Consider the following 21,311-nt stretch of genomic DNA (forward strand, 5'->3'; position numbering starts at 1 on the left):
TCACATGACTTTAGTAAGTATTGGGAAACACAGTTTTAAAAATTATTGGTAAAACCCAAATGTTTTCAAAATTTAGGCATTTGGTCTAAATTATACAGGTTAGATATTAGGTTTGCTAAATGCGTTAAGGTCATAAACTGCTTCTTTGACTTTCAAAAATTGTTCAATTTGCCTACTTTGGAGCATTAAGTTCTATATAAAACCTGGGGACATGTGGAGCTAGCCATACACCCTGGCTATGCTGAAAAAAGTCAGACCTTATTTGTACTTCTCTCTGGGTCCTAGGCTCCACACACACCTGGTACATAATTAAAATCACTTATTGGCTGGGCACGGTGGCTCACACCTAGAATCCCAGAACTTTGGGAGGCTGAGGTGGGTGGATCACTTGAGGTCAGGAGTTTGAGACCAGCCTGGTCAACATAGTGAAACTCTGTCTCTACTTAAAAAAAAAAAAATTAGCTAGGCATGGTGGTGGGTGCCTGTAATTCCAGCTACTCAGGAGGCTGAGGCAGGAGATTCACTTGAACCTGGGAGGTGGAGGCTGCAGTGAGCTCAGATTGTGCCATAGCACTCCAGCCTGGGCAAAAGAGCGAGACTCTGACTCGGAAAATAAATAAATAAATAGATCACTTATTAACCATGTTTTTCACCAAAAGTAAAAGTTGTTAAAAGTTAACATTGCAACATGTAACTGAGACTACTGAAGAAACAATTTTGCATGTAAGGTATAAGGAAAATAAAATGTACTTTTGGTAAAAGATTATAAGGCATGAGAATGTGGATTTTTCTGCCTAGATTAAAGCATTAAAGGATTGTATTAAGTTAGGATAAATCTAAAGGTTTGGACAAGTTAACGAAGGTTTGTGAAAAATTATTCTTGTAAAAGAAATTCTACGTGTGAAAATATTGGCTAAAGTTAAAGGGATATTATTCAGTTTTCCCATAAATTGAACATTAAAATAAAATCACAATGAGGTTTTCTCTCAGAGGATTGATCTGCTCTTTAACAAAAATTGTAAAGGTTATAAAAAAGATCTATGAGAATCTTACCTTATGGTCAGACATTAAAATTGGATAGATTTGTCTGTAAGGTTTTATTAAGAATTGGGTTTGACATCAATAATGCACTAATGCAATGGTAAAGTGTGGCTCATTTGGTATAAAACCATGCAGGAAACATTGTCGACTATGAAATGGTGTTTGGCTTGCTTTGGGCTGTATATGTATAAATATGTTATCGGTATGTGTTCAAAAACTATGCAATTCTAATATAACAGTGCATGTTATTAATAGTTATAATTGTTACGTAAAATTGTTTATGCCACAGAAGTAACTAAATTTCCTAGTCAGTTGTGGCTTTAACAGTGACTGTCCTAAGATGTTTCGTCATCCACAAACAATTGTGGTCTTGTTTTGATCCTCTTTAAACAGTGGTTTGTAATCAGCTATAGGGCCCTAACAGGCGTTCTCAAATGCAAGTTTCTGATATCTTTGGAGATTGTGACATTAGAATAGAGGAAAAAAACTTTCAGTGTTCATGGAGAACTGAAATGTTCATGAATATCAAGTAGAACAGAAGTTAATTGCATGGACTGAACTAATAGAAGAATGAATTAGCCTCCTTTTTCTTTTTGCTTAAAATGTTGCTGATCCTTTGTTTTGTTTTTCAGAGTTAAGGAGAATTTTCTTTGGAGCTGTTTATAGCTTTTAACAATTGAGTAAAGAATACCTGTGAACAAAATTTGAAGCATATTTGTTTCCCTCTACCTGATTTATCCAGAATTTAGAAACTATTTGTTGAGTATTCTTAATTTGTGGCACTATAGTTATCTGCATAAGTGCAGTAAGAATTTGTTTTCTTTTATAAAATGACACGACTGGAGATACTGGTTATTTTACCAAGGCTTTGACTGGAATGGTGTACTTTCCTTTAAGTAATCAAAATTGACTTACAAAGCCAATAAAGCCCCTTGGGAAAACTGGCCTCATACCTTGCCTACATAGTCCCTGTACAGGGTTCCCAACCTGTGGTAAGTAAAGAATGTCACTTTCTTACAGGTCCAGGGACCCCCAGTTGTCTTGGGACCTCAAGAGGAGAGGAATTCACCCAACTCATAGGTATTTGAGGGTATAAACGCATGGGCTGGGCTTGACTTTTTAAAAAGTCTTATCTGAGATTCCTGATAGAACAGAGTCCATTAAAGACCATTTTAGTTCAGACTCCATGGCTCACACCTGTAATTCCACGCTTTGGGAGGCCAAGGCAGGTGGATCACCTGAGGTCAGGAATTTGTGACCAGCCTGGCCAACATGGTGAAACTCTGCCTCTATTAAAAATACAAAAATTAGCCGGGTGTGGTGGCAGGTGCCTATAATCCCAGCTACTCAGGAGGCTGAGGCAGGAGAATCATTTGAACCTTAGAAGCAGAGGTTGCAGTGAGCCAAGATCATGCCACTGCACTCCAGCCTGAGCAACGGAGAGAGACCCTGTCTCAAAAAAAAAAAAAAAAAAGCCAGTTTTAAAGCTTATGTGAACAATAATTATTCTTGCTGCTCTTTATAGAAATAATCAGGCCAAGTATAATAAAGCAAATTGGTCTTGCTATGATTTATTTTTAATAAAAATGGGAGACTAGAGAGAGAAAAATTCCATTTCAAAAACTTGTTCTTAGATTCTAGTCTCATCAGTTATTTTTCAGTTTTTTCCTGTGATTTAGACTAACCCTGCTTATTTCTGTGAACCAATCAGTGATCTCTGGCTGCAGTTCAGAAGAAACAAGAGGGATGGGTAATGTAAATATCTGGATGAATGTTCTAATTCTGGTCACATATTGGAATCAGCTAATGTCCCCATACCAGCTTGGTTTCAACAGTTGCCCAGTTCATGGAAAGTCTTCTTACTTAGTTTACTTGGGATAATTTTACTTTTTTTGCTTTGCTGTTGTGGAACATATTGTGGTTGTACTCTTTGTGTAGAGATGCAGGATATGCTTACGTAATATTTTCTTAAATTGAACACTTATTAATTTTCCAGATATCACTTTTTCTCAGAGTTATGAATGGTCCTCACCTTGCCTATGCCTTCTGACTGAGCTCCTCTCTACCCTGGATGCAAAAGACACTAATAGTCAGCCATATCATTGCCTCTATTCAGCCTTAAGAAGTTACAGAGGATACATCTTTATCCCTCACAACCCTTAGGATTAAGTGTTCTTTTATAGGCCGGGCGCGGTGGCTCAAGCCTGTAATCCCAGCACTTTGGGAGGCCGAGATGGGCGGATCACGAGGTCAGGAGATCGAGACCATCCTGGCTGACACGGTGAAACCCCGTCTCTACTAAAAAATACAAAAAACTAGCCGGGCGCGGTGGCGGGCGCCTGTAGTCCCAGCTACTCGGGAGGCTGAGGCAGGAGAATGGCGTGAACCCGGGAGGCAGAGCTTGCAGTGAGCTGAGATCTGGCCACTGAACTCCAGCCTGGGCGACAGAGCGAGACTCCGTCTCAAAAAAAAAAAAAAAAAAAAAAAAAAAAAGTGTTCTTTTATAAAAGGAAGAGGAGAAACATGTCAGAGGCATTTGAACCAGAGCGACTCTATCTTGAATAGGGGCTGGGTAAAATAAGGCTGAGACCTACTGGGCTGCATTCCCATGACTTAAGGCATTCTAAGTCACAGGGTGAGATAGGAGGTCAGCATGAGATACAGGTCACAAAGATCTTGCTGATAAAACAGGTTGCAGTAAAGAAGCTGGCCCAAACCTGCCAAAATTAAGATGGTGATGAGAGTGACCTTTGGTTGTCCTCACTGCTACACTCCGACCAGCGCCATGACAGTTTACAAATGCTATGACAATGTCAGGAAGTTACACTGTATGGTCTGAAAAGGGGAGAAACCCTATGTTCTGGGAGTTGCCCACACCTTTTCAGAAATCTCAGGAATAAACCACCCCCTTGTTAGCATATAATCAAGAAATAACCATTAAAAATGGCAACCAGTAGCCCTTGGGGCTGCTCTGTGCCCCCAATTTTTTCTCTTTTCTTTTCTTTTTTTTTTTTTTTTTTTTTTTTTGGAGACAGAGTGAGTGCCATGTCATCTCATTCCAACCTCCACCTCCCAGGGCTTAAGCAATCCTCCCACCTCAGCATCCCAAGTAGCTGGGATTATAGGCATGTGCCACCATGCCTGGCTAAATTTTTTAATTATTATTTTGGTAGAGATGGGGTTTTGCCATGTTGGCCAGGCTGGTGTCAAACTCCTAGGCTCAAGCAATGTGGCCACCACAGCCTCCCAAAGTGCTGGGATTATAGGTATGAGCCACTGCACCTGGCCTCATCCCAAATTATTTCTTGCAGGAGATTGAAGAGCCCTCTCTTGGGGTATAGATGGGGACCCCTTTCCAGTAACAGTGGCACCCAGTTTTAAACAGCCAAATCTTATGAAAAGTCACTCATTATGGTGAGGACAGCAACAAGGGGTTCGTGCTAAACCATGTATGAGAAATCAGCCCCCATGATCCCATCACCTCCCACCAGACCCCATCTCTAATACCAGAGATTACAATTCAACATGAGATTTGGGCAGGAACACATATCCAAACTATATCACTCTTCATTTGCTAGATTACCAGATTGTTATAAAAAGATATGACTCAGAAACACCCAAATGAAAGAGATGTATGGGGCAAGGTATGTGAGAAGTGGTGTGGGGCTTCCATGCCCTCTCCAGGCATACTGCTCTCTCAGCACCTCCACATCCTCACCAGTCTGGATGTGGCCCTTTGGGGTGTTTATGGAGGCTTCATTATGTAGACATGACTGATTAAATCATTGGCCATTGAGATTAACCTAATCTCCAGCTTCATCTCCTCTCCCCTAGAGATGGGGGTGGGGTGTGGGGCTAAAAGTTGTGACCCTCTAATCACTTGGTTGGCTTCTCTGGCAATCAGTCTCCCACCCAGAAGGGGTTTCCAAAAGTCACCTAATTAGCATAACCTTTAGTGTGGTTGAAAGGGGCTTGTTAGGAAAAACAAGATGCTTTTTCACTCTTACCACTTAGAAAATTCCCAGGGTTGTAGGAGCTCTGTATCAGAAATGGGGTTGAAGTTCAAGTATACATTTCTTATTACAAATCACAGTATCACACAAGGTGATCCGGAATAAATTCTAATAAGGGCATTGCTGACTTTCCCCTGCTTGCTTTGTCAATAGCTTCAGGATTTGCATTGTGCTATGATTTGAACGTAGCCCCAAAAAGCATGTGTTAGCAATGTAATCCCCCAGTGCAACAGTGTTGGGAGGTGGGGCCTAATAAGAGGCAACTAGGCTGTGAGGAATCTGCCCTCATGAATGGATTAATGCAGGAGGGGGCTCCACATAACAGGATGAGTTCAGTCAATTTATTGCATTCTCTGTCTCTCAATGTCTCTTCTTCTGTCACAGGCTGACACAGCAAGAAAACCCTCACCCGATGCTCATCCCTTAGTCTTGGACTTCTCAGCCCCCAGAACCATGAACCAATAAATTTCTCTTGATTATAAATAAATATTATAAATAGAAAGTCTCAGGTATTCTGTTATAGCAGGACAAACTAGGTGCTATTAAAACAACATGACTAAGAGAAGTTATTTTTCCTGCTTTAGTAAAACTATTTGTCAAGACTCTAAAGAGGCCAGACACAGTGCCTCATGCCTGTAATCACAGCACTTTGGGAGGTGAGGTGGTTGGATCACTTGAGGTCAGGCATTCGAGACCAGCCTGGCCAACATGGTGAAACCCTGTCTCTACTAAAAATACAAAATTAGCCAACCGTGTTGGCATGCACCTGTAATCCCCATTGCTTGGGAGGCTGAGGCAGGAGAATCCTTGAACCTGGAAGGCAGAGGTTGCAGTGAGCCAAGATTGCACCACTGCGCTCCAGCCTGGATGACAGAGAAAGATTCCGTCTAAAAAAAAAAAAAGATAATGGAAAAAAAAATGTAACCCAAGATTTTCAAGTAGACCAACACTAATGTATAATAGACATAACTCTTTAGATGATACAAGGAATATGCTGCATCTGGCAAGAGTTCATCTAATGTCTCAGAATGATGCAAGAGACAGGTGAACCATAATTTATTAAGACAAGCTCATCAATGTCTGGGGTGGATTGCATGGTGAAAGGGATATCTCATATCACTTAAGTCCCAAAGGAAACTAGATGGAAACCATTAACTGGAAATGCATTTCTTAATTTCTTAGTCAAGCTCCAGGTTCTCAGTGTGATACTCCCAATTTAGTTCAGTTCGACAAATATTTACCCAGTGCTATGTGGCAGGCACTGGACCAGGTGCTAGAGATGTAAAGCTGAGTAAGACACATTCTGCTCTTGGAACCAAACTGCCTAAGGCCAGTTCCTGGAATTCTTTAAGTGAAAGGCATGGCTCAAACATTATGGCATCAGTGAAGTACTAGTATAGGTTTTGTGATCAGTGAGGATGCATGAAATAATGCTCTAGTAGGGGTGAGCTGAAGCCCAGCCCCATTACTACTCTGTCTCATTCCCCACTGAGAGATTTCACTCTCCTTATTCTTAAGGAGAAAGGTCCAAAGATCTCATCTTCTGAAGCTACTTCCTGCTGAAGTTACTTCCTACCTAACCTTGCAGGGCATGGAGATCTCTCCCTAACTGCTCTAAAAACCTGTAGAGACTAGGCACTGTTGAAACCTGGAAGACATAAATTTTAACCATCCATACTCCTATTGAATATAACAAACAATTATTTTAAAAAATTAAATAATACCCAGTGATAATAACATGCTTAAGCTCAGTTTGATAATTCTTGTAAGAGATCAGCTGCCATTAATTTAAGTGAATGGGCCAGAGAACCAGTCTCCTGTTGCCTGAAATATAAAGCTAACAGATTTTTAATAAGAGGCACTTCCCAAAAATGGAAGAAACAGGAGAAAAACAAACGTTAATAGTGGGCATAATCCATCCAGATGTTAGACTCAAAGTATCTTAGTTACAGAGGAGGAAGGCAGTGACAATCTGACATGTTCTTATCACGTGTATCACAAGGAATAAGCTTCAGCTTGCAGGGCCTTTGGAAAAAATTCTATTGAGTTTGTAAACCAAAAAGTATCTGAGACAGGTCTCAATCAATTTAGAAGTTTATTTTGCCAAGGTTAAGGATATGCCCGGAAGAGAGGTCTGTGCCTTTCTCCAAAGATGATTTTGAGGGCTTCGATATATAAAGGACAAAAATGGACTGGAAGGGAAGAGGGAGGGTATGGTCACATTACTGAATCACATATTACGGAGTAGGTAGGGGAATCGTCAATTAGGTATTTGTCTTGCACTCAGTAAGACAGAACTTTGCATAAGATAAGGTGAACGTAGAGTAACGACCTGTGGAGATACTTAAACTTTTATCTGTAGCTCTCTGCTTTGGAACAAAAGGAAAGGCAGTTTCTTGCATGACTCAGTTTTCAGCTTAACTTTGTCCTTTTGGTATACTAAATTGGGGTCCCAAGTTTTTCTTTTCTTTTCACAAGTTTAAGTTAGAAAAATGGAAGAAAAATTTCCAAACATTAGTTGGGAGACTTGTAGCCCTGAAAATATTTAAGATCCCGTCCATGTTGTAAAAATCACATTAAAAAAACTCAAAAATAACAGACAAGACTAGAACCTAATAGAAGGTATATTATAATATTTTTTCTCTAGTCTTTCATTTTTAATCAAAGACAAGTCATGGTAGGACCAATGTGTTTGCAAAATAAGTTTTAGTCATATTATACTTGGCCTGATTATTTGCATAAAGTGCAGCAAGAATAATAATTGTCATATAGGTTTTTTTTTTTAAATTGACTTTGCTAAAACTTTGTTCCATAGGAATCTCAGATTAGATTGTTTAAAGCCTGGAGCCCAGCCATGGATTTATCTCTGCCTGCAAATTCCTGTATGAATTGGGTGAATTCTCCTTTGGTGGTCCCAAGATAACCTGGAGCCCCCACACTCAGTCCCCACCGGGGCACTGCCTAGTGGAGCTGTGAGGAGAGAACCACCCTCCTCCAGACCCTAGAATGGTAGATCCACCAAGAGCTTGCACCATGTGCCTGGAAAAGCCCCAGGCACTCAACGCCTGCCCGTGAAAGCAGCTGTGGGGGCTGGACCCAGCAGAGCCACAGAAGCGGAGCTGCCCAAGGCCTTAGGAGCCCACCGCTTGCATCAGCATGACCTGGATGTGAGCCATGAAGTCAAAGGAGACTATTTCCCACCTAGATATTACACACCAATGCTAAAAATGTTTTTCAGAATGCAAGGCAATTTTTGATGCCCCCAAGAGTCAAGATGATCCAGGTAATGCGATGCAAAATGAGCAAAATGAGCAGATTTTGAGAGGGATCTGTCCAATTATAATTTTGGGGGTTATGTTAGGGAAATAGCAGCATAGCAGAGCCAGGGTGATGCCATTTTGAGTTCAGTTCATCTCGAGACTAACAAGGCGCATTCCATGCTGGTCACAACCCACAGTCATGAGATGTTTGCAGTTCAGGAAACAGCTTGAAGACACATTCTTACAATGATGGAAAGTCCAGATGTTCCAATATTCACAACAAGACATGCTTTTAAGATTGCTATGCTTTGGCCGGGTGCAGTGGCTCAGGCCTGTAATCTCAGCACTTTGGAAGGCCAAGGCAGGTGGATCTCTTGAGATCAGGAGTTCGAAACCAGCCTAGCTCACATGGTGAAACCCCATCTCTACCAAAAAATGCAAAAATTATGCGGGCATTGTAAGGTCGGCTGAGAGAAAGGACAAGAGAAAGAGACCCAAGTTCAGGCAAGTAAGTTTATTGAACCTGCTGGCTGCTCCATTACAGAAAGAGGAGGCAGCCCTGAGTTTACAAAATGAGGGGTTTATTTTGGGGAGAGAGACCCCGGGGTCGTTTGTTGGTTAATTCTGCCACATATCACCTTGTGACGTTTATGGTACCAGAGGGTGTAGGTAAAGTTTGTTTATGCTTCCCACGACCTCCCGCTGTGGGGTCCAGATGGTTTCTAATTAGGGTTTGCTTTATAGCAGCAAGTCCTGATAGGTGAAGTCTGCTGGGTTCACTGCAGTGCCTCGATAAGGGCTTAGAAATGTAAAGAGGCTTGGGGCAGCATGGAGAGGAGTTGCAGAGTGGGGAGGGGCGGGCAGCACGAAGAAGCTTTTTGGGGCAGTTTGTCTCTAACAGGCATCGTGGCAGGATTGGAATGGGAGCCAACAGCAGGGAGAAGCCTGGCAGAGGGGCAGGCACTTTTGAGCCTAAAAGGGCAGGGAGGCCTTCCTGAGCCCCCAGGAGTGGGGACTTGTGGTGCCTCTTCTGAGTGGGCCCATGGACCAATCCGCATACACTTCCTCCCCTCCGAGATCCATAAAAGCCGCGGGCTCAGCCAGAGCAGGGCAGAGGATGGAGAGATGATGGGATGACCAGCTGCAGAGAGGAGCTACCCTCTCTGCTGAGAGCACAGACTTCAGGATGACCAGTTGCAGAGCGGAGCTTCCCTCTTGAAGGCCTCCTCTGTGCTGAGAGCTGAACACCCGAAGAGATGACCTGTCTACAGAGGAGCTACCCACTGCAGGTCTCCTCTGAGCTGTTGTAACACTCAGTAAAGCTCCTCTTCATCTTGTTCACCTTCCACTTGTCTCTGTACCTCATTCTTCCTGGACTCAGGACAAGAACTCAGTCAAAGGGGCCACCAGCCACAGAGGTTTCCAGCCAGAAAAGTGACACCCCGAAGATCCCGTAACACTATCTCAGAATCACAGGCCAAAGCCTCTTAAATTTCTTAATTTTATAGTTAGTTAACAGTTTGTGTTCTGAACTTTCCTCAGTGTTTAGAAAACCAATACGGACCATCACACCCAGGCCTCCCTGGTGCCTTCCTGAAAGCTATCTGGGTGTTTCTGGCACCCTGTCTCAGGCAGTCTCCCCAAACCAGCAGGACTACACATTCGGACAGACTCCGAAAGAGAGAGAGAAAGATTTTCTTGGGACTTGAACCCAAATCAACTTAGGCCAGGGAATGAGTGTAACTCATCCCACTGCCTGCTGGGTTGACCAGACTCGGATGGTCAACCAGACTCGGATGGTCAACCAGACTCGGATGGTCAACCCTTTTAATTCGTCCTGTGTGGATGTTTATTCAAGTGACCCAGACCAGTAAATCAGGAAAATCATGTCAACCCATCCCTTATGGATGTCTAATATGGCGACCCAAACCAGTAGCGATTAGAAGAGGGGGGCAAAGCACCCCAAGTGACAGAAAAACTAGAAAAGGGATAGGAAACAGGCCGGGCGCGGTGGCTCAAGCCTGTAATCCCAGCACTTTGGGAGGCCGAGACGGGTGGATCACGAGGTCAGGAGATCGAGACCATCTTGGCTAACGCGGTGAAACCCCGTCTCTACTAAAAAATACAAAAAAACTAGCCGGGCGAGGTGGCGGGCGCCTGTAGTCCCAACTACTCGGGAGGCTGAGGCAGGAGAGTGGCGTAAACCCGGGAGGCGGAGCTTGCAGTGAGCTGAGATCTGGCCACTGCACTCCAGCCTGGGCAACAGAGCGAGACTCCGTCTCAAAAAAAAAAAAAAAGAAAAGAAAAGGGATAGGAGAGAAAGACAGAGAAAAGGGAGAAAAGTGTTGCCTTGTGGGGTGGGCGAGGAGTTCCAAGCGGGTGGAGACTGATCTATTGTGGTGACATTGAATCAAAAGTTCAGGCATCTGCTGTCGGCCACTAACGGATATTGTCCAGCAGTCCCATCAGCCCTCAAGTCTCCCCACTAGCGGGAGAAAAATCTCCCCATGTCCCCTGATCCCAGATGAGCCCTCAAAGAACATGTTACCAACCATGGGTTCTTGGGTTCTCAAAGCAATAGAAATTGACCTGAGCCTGAAAAAGGTTTCCCAGACAAGGCCTCCTTGGAGCTTATGTCCTGAGGTAAGGGAGGCATAGAGAGCCAGTAGGGCTTTTGTTGTTGTTGTCGTTGTTGTTATGCAAAGCATGAGGATTGACAGTAGGGTAGGATATGCAGGCGGGGCTGAGCAAAGCCCGTGAGGGGTGGGGTATGCAAGGCAGCATATCTAGTCACGATGACTATCTTGAGTAATGGGCCACTTGGTGGTCTGGCCTGCAGCAACAAGGCTGCAAATCAGTTGTCCATTGTCCAGCATCCCTCTCCTAGGTGGGACACTCCACAACCTTCATTATCTCCTAAGACGCATGCTGGGATTCTCTTTTTTTTTTTTTTTTTTGAGACAGAGTCTTGCACTGTTGCCCAGGCTGGAGTGCAGTGGCGAGATCGCGGCTCGCTGCAAGCTCTGCTTCCTGGTTCACGCCATTCTTCTGCCTTCGCCTCCCGAGTAGCTGGGACTACAGGTGCCTGCCACCATACCCAGCTAATTTTCTGTACTTTTAGTAGAGACGGAGTTTCACCGTGTTAGCCAGCATGGTCTCCATCTCCTGACCTCGTGATCCACCCGCCTGGGCCTCCCAAAGTGCTGGGATTACAGGCGTGAGCCACTGCGCCCGGCCCCATGCTGGAATTCTTTAAGTGAAAGAGGAGTGAGGTAGTGGTGTGGGTTTTGGGATCAGTGGGGATGCATGAAAGAATGCTCTAGAGCAGGTGAGCTGAAGTCAAGCCCCATTTCTACTCTGTCTCAAGAAGACTGAGGATTACAAAGTATAGGTAGAGTGCTTAGAGAGTGAGCAAAAGGGGGTTCTACCTTAGTCTGGGGGATCAGGGACGGCTTCTTGAGAGATTTATATTTATTCTGAGAGCTGAAGAGAAATCAGAAAGTAGCTAGGTGGAAGGGGCAGGAGGTTTCCAGAAAGCTGGGCACATGGAACATTCAGTGTTGAGGGTTGAGGACCTGGGAGAGAAAAGGTTTCTTCCCCTTTTCTTGCTTCTAAAGAAGAGGCAAAAGTGATAAGATGTCACTTCTGAGATTTCATTATAAAAGATCGTGACCTTTATCTTGCACATTTGCCCATGCTCTCTCTCTCTGGCTCTCTCACTCTTTCTCTCGCTGTGTCTGTCTGATGAAGCCAGCTGCCATATTGTGAGCTGCCCGTGGAAGGGTCCACATGACAAGTAATTAAGGGAGTCCTTCAGCCCAACAGCCTATGAGGAACTGAATCGTGCCAATCACCTCATGGCTGAACTTGGAAGCACATTCTACCCTAGTTGGGCCTTGAGATGACTGCAACCCTGGTCGACCCTTGATTGCAGCCTTGTGGAGATCGTAAAGTAGAGGACCCAGCTAAGCCACAGCCGGACTCCTGACATACAGAAACTGTCAGATAATAAATGTTGCTTTAAGTCACCAAGTTTCTGCGTAGTTATTTTATTTATTTTAACTTTAAAAAAATTAATAGGGACAGGGCCTCGCTACGTTAACCAGGCTTGTTTTGAACTCCTGGCTTCAAGCAACCCTTCCACCTTGGCTTCCCAACGTGCTAGAATTACAGGCATGAGCCAGCAGGCCTGGCTTTCTGTGTAATTTTTTACAGAGTAATAGATAACCAATATATTTATCAAATAAGGAGTCCCTGGATTTCTCACGGACTTTGCATCTTACCAAAGTTTTGGGTTCATCTTGAAGCTGGGAACACAACAAATTCTGAGCACTCATGTCATTAGGAAGGAAACACTCCCTAAGTCTTAAGGGACACAGGAAATAAGTTCCCAATAATTATTATCCAAGAGCTGGGCATTCACCGCCCTTAGGCCACTGAAGAGCTGTGAGGACCATATAGCTCCACCACATCCAGGCTTCCTGAATAAGAATTAAGTGGACAATCTGAAAAATAACCAGATGATCAATTAGATGATTCTATAACTGCCCTCATTCAAACATACATACACATAAAAAAGCAAACACATAAACATGGGGGAAAAAACACCTGCAACTAAAATGGAGGAAAATAACACAAAGTACAAAAGATAAATGAGGGACAGTCCTTGGAAGCTTTGCACGAGGAAACTACAGATACTTTTCTCCCTCTCAAGGAAATTAAAGCAAACCAGGAGCCTATGAAATAAGAAATGTAAATGAGATGAAAAGATAAGGTGAAACAGCAGCTGGCATAAGTAGGGAAAATAAGTTAGAGAGAAAGATAATTATAGAAGTTAAGAATCTTTTAGAAACTCAAAGTCTGGCTGGGCGCAGGGGCTCACACCTGTAATCCCAGCCTCCACAGACAGATCATGAGGTCAAGAGATCAAGACCATCTTGGCCAACATGGTGAAACCCCATCTCTACTAAAAATACAAAAATCAGCTGGACGTGGTGGCGGGCACCTGTAGCCTAGTTACTCAGGAGTCTGAGGCAGGAGAATTGCTTGAACCTGGGAGGAGGTTGTAATGAGCTGGGATCGTGCCACTGCACTCCAGCCTTGGTGACAGAGGGAGACTCCATCTCAAAAAAATAAAAAGAAATTCAAAGTCTAGAGTGACATTACCGAAAATGAAGTAATGATGTTGATGGGAGTCTGGAGAAGAAGTATCTAGAATGAAAGCTAAAGGATAACAAAGTGGGAAAAAGATCTTAAAACAATATTCAAATAAATACTGGAAAGCATTGCTGAACTGAAGATCAGAGCCTGGGGATCCAAAAGCTCACGACACATCAGGCAAAATTAATTAAAAACTAAACATCAATGTAACCATCAGAAGTTCCTGATTTACACAATTTAACAAAAAGATTTACAGCATTCACTTATTAAACTGGTTGGCCAGGTGCGGTGGCTCACATCAGTAATCGCCGCACTTTGGGAGGCCAAGGAGGGCGGATAGCTTGAGTCCAGGAGTTCGAGATCAGCCTGGGTAACATGATAAAACCTAGTCTCTACAAAAAATACAAAAAAATTCGCTGGGCTTGGCAGCAGGCCCCTGCAGTCTCAGCTACTTGAGGGGCTGAGGTGGGAGAATCACCCGAGACCGGGAGGTTGGGGTGGCAGTGAGCCAGTATCATGTCACTGCACTCCGGCCTGGGCAACCAGAGTGAGACCCTGTCTCAAAATAAATAATAAAAAAATAAACAAAATAAACTCATTATTTACAAAGGTGAAAAGAGGCGAACTGGTTTCAAATTTCTCAGCAACATTAGATGGTAACACTAAGAATGATGTGACTGAGAATTCTGTATCTGATCAATTGATGCTCACATGTATAGGCAACAGAAAGACATCAAATATGCAGATTCCAATTGTGGAGAATTTTGAAGCCATTAAAATAATAAAGTTTTATATCAATCAGGATTCAATCAGCAGCTGAGCACAGTGGTTCCTGCCTGTAATCCTAGCACTGTGGGAGGCTGAGGTGGAAGGATTGCTTGAGGCCAGGAGTTTGAGACTAGCTGGGCCAACATAGCCAGACCCTGTCTCTACAAAAATAAAACTTAAAAAAGAATTAGCTGGTGGCCGGGTGCAGTGGCTTACACCTGTAATCCCAACACTTTGGGAGGCTGAGACAGGCGGATCACAGGCCGGGAGTTGGAGACCAGCCTGGCCAATATGGCGAAACCCCATCTCTACTAAAAATATGAAAATTAGCTGGGCATCACAGCACATGTCTATAATCCCAGCTACTTGGGAGGCCGAGGCAGGAGAATCACTTGAATCTAGGAGGCAGAGGTAGCAGTGAACCGAGATCATGCCACTGCACTCCAGCCTGGGTGAGAGAGTGAGACTCTGTCTCTAAATAAATAAATAAATAAATAGAAGAATTAGCTGGGAGTGGTAGCATGCACCTATAGTCCCAACTACTTGGGAGGCTGAGGCAGGAGGATGGCTTGAGCCCAGGAGTTCAAGGCGGCTGTGATCGCACCACTGCACTAAAATCAGATAATCCATGGAACTGGAGTGACAAAGCAAGACTGTATCTCACAAATAAAAAAGGATTCAATTAGAGAAGCAGAACAATGTGTGTGTGTTTGCATGTGCACAGCTGTGTGTATTGGGGAAGGTGTACCAGGGATTTGACTTATGCAGTGTGGAGCTGGTTAAGAAGTCTTCACAAGGCTTTTGTCTCCAACTCTGATGCTGGAGATTGAAGTACACAGGGCAAGCAGTCAGGAAGGAGCAAGGAATGTAAAGTGGAGAAGGACAAGAACAATGTGAATCCCACAAGCAAGAGATGGAGTCCATGGTACAGAAACACATGTCAGTTCTTGGGTCCCTCTTCACAGTGCTGAGCACACTCACCTGGCCCGGGAAGCAGACATGCTCTAGGAGGATCCGAGGGAAGCGGGAGCAGCAGAGTTCAGCTGAGCGGAGCCAGCAGAAAAACGACAACATGCATGAGTGAAAAGTGGTTGCTGCTTCCCTTCACCCTCCACATTTTCCCAAGAATTTCTCTTGCAGGCCACCCTAATCAGAAACATACAAGGAAGGTAATTCTGAAAAACTTAGCCTAGGCGAGTTGAAACATTCCAAAAACACTACAGTCCACCCCTTGTCAACCTGGCACCCATAACACTGCCTTAAACCACACTTAATCTCCAAATGAAGTCAATAACAAAGTCATACTCTGCTTACCATGACACAACTGTCCCTCCTACACTCAGAAATACACATCTTTTTCCCCAGAAGAGCATCAAGATCCATTTTTTGTCTTTGGATGATGTTCATTCTTTTACTAGCTGTTTCACATTCCTTCCTTGACATCTTGTAATATAAATATTTATATGTAAAGTTAGGTACAAGCATTTTGGGAGGCCAAGGCAGGAGAATTGCTTGAAGCCGGGCGTTGAAGACCAGCCTGGGTAACACAGCAATATCTTGTCTCAAAAAAAAAAAAAAAATCGGCCGGGCGCGGTGGCTCACACCTGTAATCCCAGCACTTTGGGAGGCCGAGGCGGGCGGATCACAAGGTCAGGAGATCGAGACCACGGTGAAACCCCGTCTCTACTAAAAATACAAAAAAAAATTAGCCGGGCGCGGTTGTGGGCGCCTGTAGTCCCAGCTACTCGGGAGGCTGAGGCAGGAGAATGGCGTGAACCCGGGAGGCGGAGCTTGCAGTGAGCCGAGATCGCGCCACTGCACTCCAGCCTGGGCGACAGAGCGAGACTCCGTCTCAAAAAAAAAAAAAAAAAATCCAGGCACAACGATGTGCACCTGTGGTCACAGCTACCTGGGAGGATCATTTGAGCCCAGGAGATTGAGGCTGCAGTGAGCCATGATTGCACCACTGCACTGCAGCCTTGGTGACAGAGCAAGACCCTGTCTTAAAAAAGAAAAATAAAAAAGGTTAAATACTATTAGCACATCAGAGATGAAAAAGGAATGAGAGATAAAACCAAAAATATTTGGTTCACCAGATGTGGTGATGGCTTACACTTGTAATCCCAGCATTTTGGGAGGCAGAAGCGGGCCGATCACTTGAGCCCAGGAGTTTCAGACTAGCCTGGGCAACGTGGTAAAACTTCATCTCTACAAAAAATACAGAAATTAGCTGGGCATGGTGGTACATGCCTGCAGTCCCAGCTACTGGGGGTGCTGAGACGGAAGGATCACTTGAGCCCTGGAAGGTGGGGGGTCAAGGCTGCAGTGAGCTGTGATTGCGCCACTGTACTTCAGCCTGGGTGACAGAGCATAACCCTGTCTCAAAAAAAAAGTTTTTTTGTTAATATTTATTAAAATAGATTCACATCAACAGAAGAAAGAAATACTCATAATTATTACAGTCCTCGTTCCTACAGTGGGTCACAAGGTCAGAGTACTTATGACTGCCCTCATCTATGATTTATGCCATGTATCTTTTGGCCTCGGCAAGCACTTCAGTTGGCCATGGCTTTTTGCCTGATGGAATGACTTAAATCTTCTTTTGTGAAGGGTCTGGGCCATTAGCGGTCTTAATGGGGTTGTTGTAGCTCTCCATTGACCTTAATCAGAGAATATGGCAGTACTAGGGGGTGCCCCAAAGGATCTCCTGCATTCTCCCTCCTTCCGTCCATTGTGTAGGAGTAACCCCATTTCCTTTTGATAGTCAGGATCAATCACTGCAGACAGCACTTTGCCTGTTGATGCAGTGCCCAAAGAGGCCAGATGGTGGCTTCAAGCTCCAGTTCCATGGATTATCTGCTGTGTCTCCTAGAGAAAACATTTCTCCCGTTGTAACTAAGACGTCTGGATCAGCAAAACCTAAAGTTGCAGGGATGGGAAGCAAAAATGTTACCACTGGATCACTAGGGTTAACAGTGAGAGGAGTCGCTTTCAGTTTTATCCCTTGATTACTGGACTCATGAATCTTGGGTATGGGAGAAACAAGGCTGTTGATTTAGAGCATATACCACATACTGGAGGGCAGTGCCCCAGCCCTGCAATCTATCCCCACCTAGCTGGCACTGTAGCTGAATTTTCAGCCATTCAACCATCTGTCAAGGCAGTTGCTTCAAGAGGATGGGAAACATGGTGAGACCAGTCAATTCCACATGTATAATTTCACCGCTGCCTTTCATTTGCTGTGAATACCATGGTCATGGATAAGGCACTCCGTAGGTCCACAGATGCTAGTTTTGGCAGAAGCATTGTGGGAAAGGAAGGCACATCTATGTCCAGAGCAAGTGTTAATTCCATTGAAAACACAGTGCTGCCTGCCTCATAATAAAAGTGGTCCAAAGTAATCAGCCTAACACCAGGTAGCTGGCTGATCTCTTCAGCAGTGATGCCGTATTAGGGGCTCAGTGTTTTTTCTTCTGCTGGCAGATGGGGCACTCAGCAGTGGCTGTGACCAGGTCACCCTTAGTGAGTGGAAGTCCATGTTGCCAACCCCATGCCTAGCCTCCATCCCCACCACCATGGCCACTTTGTTCATGAGTCTACAGGAGGGGGTGAAGGAGGCTAATAGCCACAGAATGGGTCAACTACCCACCTGATTATTAAAATCTTCCCTTGCCCTAGTTGAGTATTCAGATGGAAAACAATGATCTTCATACTCAGCCATTCAGAGATCTAGTCTCATAACTCTTCCTCAGAGCTTCTTGTCATCAATTTTCTAATCAAGTATTTTTTCTTTTTGAGACAAGGTCTCACCCTGTCACTCAGGCTGGAGTATAAATGTGGTTCGCTGTAGCCTCAACCAACCTCCTAGGCTCAAGTGGTTCTCCTACCTCGGCCTCCTACGTAGCTGAAACTACAGGGGTGCACCAACATGCTGAGTTAATGTTTTTATTTTCTGTAGATACCGGGTTTTACCATCTTGCTGAAGCTGGTCTTGAACTCCTGGACTCAAGGGATTCTCAAGGGATTTTCCCACCTCAGCCTCCCAAAGTGCTGGTATTATAGGCAAACCACTGTGCTCAGCCTTCTAATCAAGTTTCTTCCAAGTCCCTGAATACCCAGCTAAACCAGCAGACTTATTCTTCTGTTTATTTCCCCTTCCAGGGACAATGAAGAGCTGAGTGCACTGTTCCAAGATCTGTACACTGGGAGGATTTCCCTTCACACCATCTTTCAGGGCTGTCCTGGAGTGTGGCCATGGTGCTACAGCTATGCACGTTCAGGTGATGCACGCATTCTGTGGAGCACTGTCTGTAAATCAAGCCTGAGAGTTGCCTTCCCTTGTCAACTGATCACAGGGATTCCCTAGGAAGGTAGGGGTGTGGGTTGAGGGAGAATGTTATACAGCAGGAATAAGAGCCCTGGGCAAGTCTAGGAATTTACTATAGGGTCTTAGGGCAAGACACGATTAACCTGCCCAGACAGCCATGGAAGGGCTGCTTCTAATGGCCAAAAAGGTTTGAGGTCCCCTAGCTTCATTGAAATCTGCCCAGGTGACTCATCTCAATGTTCAGAATTACATTTCTTCCCAACCAATGCACTAACTTTTAACAGAAGAGACTCTGTGAGGTTGGGAATTCAACTTGTTTTATAATTCACTGCTTTGCTGGATGGTTCACCAAGACTCACAAGGCTCAGTAGCAGGTTATACTAACAGCTAACTTTTTGGAACAAAAGATGCACATCACAAGCAGCAGGTAAAAAGGATACACATTGCTGACATCCAGGGGTATCCAGCACAGGCTTCTAAAGTTCTTCCTTTCCACGGGCACACTGGAGTTCTTGCTAACTGTGAACCATAGGAAAATGTGTAGTCTCTGCCCCAGGAGACTGTTTTTAGTCTCAGGGTGTGAAGGGGCTGGTCACGTAGACATAACCTGCTGTTAACTCTTTCCTCACAGTCTGCAGCTATAAGCTTTGGGTTTTTTCTTTTTTTTTAATTTTTCTAATTTTATTTATTTATTTATTTATTTATTTGCTTTTGAGACGGAGTCTTGCTCTGTCACCCAGGCTGGAGTGCAGTGGCGCGATCTCGGCTCACTGCAAGCACCGCCTCCCTAGTTCACGCCATTCTCCTGCCTCAGTCTCTCAAGTATTTGGGACTACCGGTGCGTACCACCACACCCGGCTCATTTTTTTTTTTTGTATTTTTAGTAGAGACGGGGTTTCACTGTGTTAGCCAGGATAGTCTTGATCTTCTGACCTTGTGATCTGCCTGCCTCGGCCTCCCAAAGTGCTGGGATTACAGGTGTGAGCCCCAGCTGTTATTTTAAATTTCAACCTTTGGCCAGGCTTGGTGACTCAAGCCTGTAATCCCAGCACTATGGGACCCCAAGGCACGCGGATTGCTAGAGCCTGGGAGTTCGAGACCAGCCTGGGTAACATAGTGAGACCCCAACTCTACAAAAAAATTCTAAAACTTAGCTGGGCGCGGTGGTGCATGCCTATGGTACTAGCTACTCAGGAGGCTGGGGCAGGAGGATCACCTGAGCCATGACTGTGCCACTGCACTCTAGCCTGGGTCACAGAGTGAGCCCCTGTCTCAAATGAATGAATGAATGAATGAATGAATGAATGAATAAATAAATAAATAAATAAATAAATAAATAAAATATCAGCCCTGCAACTACAAGAGGTGGTATTTCTTTTCAGACAGTCCTAGAAGCTATTAGATCCCTTACGCAGAATTTTTTTTTTTTTTTTTTTTTTTTTTGAGATGGGGGTCTCTATGTCACCCAGGCTGGAGTGAGTGGCTTGATCATGGTTCACTGCAACCTTAACCTCACTGGCTCAAGTGATCCTCCTGCCTCAGCCTCCCGAGTAGTTGGGACTACAGGTGTGTGCCACCATGCTCAGCTAATGTTTTTACTTTTTTTGTAGAAATGGGGTCTCCCTATGTTGCCCAGGCTGTTCTTCAACTCCTGGGCTCAAGTGATCCTCCTGCCTCGACCTCCCAAAGTGCTGAGTTTATAGGTGTGAGCCATGGCGTCGAACCTCCTTATGTGGATCTTGAGCTATGAATAAAAAGTTAAAAGTCCTGAGCTAATTATTTTGATTTTAAGGAAATGTGGCAATCCTTGGACTAAATAATTATACTTTTATGAATTTATTCTAAGAAAATAAGGAGGTACAAAAAATCTAACTATCAGGGTGAATCAACAGAGCACTGTGTATAATAGCAACAAACTAGAAATTATTATACTTGTCCGAAGCAATTGGGAATTTTGTAAATAAACTAGCGTATAACCATAAAGTAGAATGCTCCACAGCCATTAAAAATGTTATAGAGGAACATTTATTGACATGAAAAGGTGTTTTGGATATACTGATATGTCAAACAAATAGTGAAACAACATACAGTAATGATTCATTTTGGTAAAAAATATATATGTATATATAGCAAAAAAAAAAAAATCTGCAAGGACATATGCTAAATTGGTAACCCTGGGAAGGGGGTATACAGGTGTTGATTTATTCTTTGTGTACCTGTATTTCCCAGTTTTTCTATAAATCACATCATTTGCTTCTGTCATAAGAAAAAGTAATAATCTATTATCATCCTTCATTTTGATGAAAACAAATCCATTCTTTTAAAAAAATCTTAGGTTTTTTAAGCAGCAGAAATAATTTCCAAATTGCCTCCAGAGACAATGATTTTTATCCTCGGCGGCAGCTGGTCAGAACCTTCTTGATCACTCAGTTAGATACAGGGAAGAATGGCGCTTCCTAAAGCTTCAGCTTCCTGCAGCTTCAATGGCCTCAGCTCAGCTCTGTGCCCCAAGGCCAAACAAACCAGCTCATCTCCAGCCCCATTCACCCTATTCTTGCTGAGTCACCAGTCTCATCATCTTCAGAGCCATGTCCCCTTGGTCAGAAGGAACCTAGAAAAAAACAACATCTGAGTTAGTGCTCCTAGTGCTATTCCTAGGACTGGGGTCAGAGGCAACATCCTGAAACCTTGCTCCCAAAAGGGAGCCAGCTCTGTGACAGCAACCTGTGCAGACACCTGGGC

General features: G+C 44.1%; 2 protein-coding genes across 3 annotated transcripts in view; one reads left to right on the top strand and one right to left on the bottom strand.

The window, feature by feature from the left end:
• Positions 1-21,311, top strand: part of COIL (coilin) — a 252,232-nt gene that overhangs the window by 164,230 nt on the left and 66,691 nt on the right. The gene's annotated exons all lie outside the window — the stretch shown is intronic.
• Positions 20,572-21,311, bottom strand: part of SCPEP1 (serine carboxypeptidase 1) — a 29,349-nt gene continuing 28,609 nt past the window's right edge. For both annotated transcript variants that reach the window (XM_050764729.1, XM_050764730.1), the window contains one exon: positions 20,572-21,180. In XM_050764729.1, coding sequence (XP_050620686.1) covers positions 21,118-21,180 — 63 coding nt within the window. In that variant the 3' untranslated portion in view covers positions 20,572-21,117. The remainder of the gene's footprint in view (positions 21,181-21,311) is intronic.

The sequence above is a fragment of the Macaca thibetana genome, chromosome 16 (assembly GCF_024542745.1).
Source record: "Macaca thibetana thibetana isolate TM-01 chromosome 16, ASM2454274v1, whole genome shotgun sequence".
Lineage (NCBI taxonomy): Eukaryota > Metazoa > Chordata > Mammalia > Primates > Cercopithecidae > Macaca > Macaca thibetana.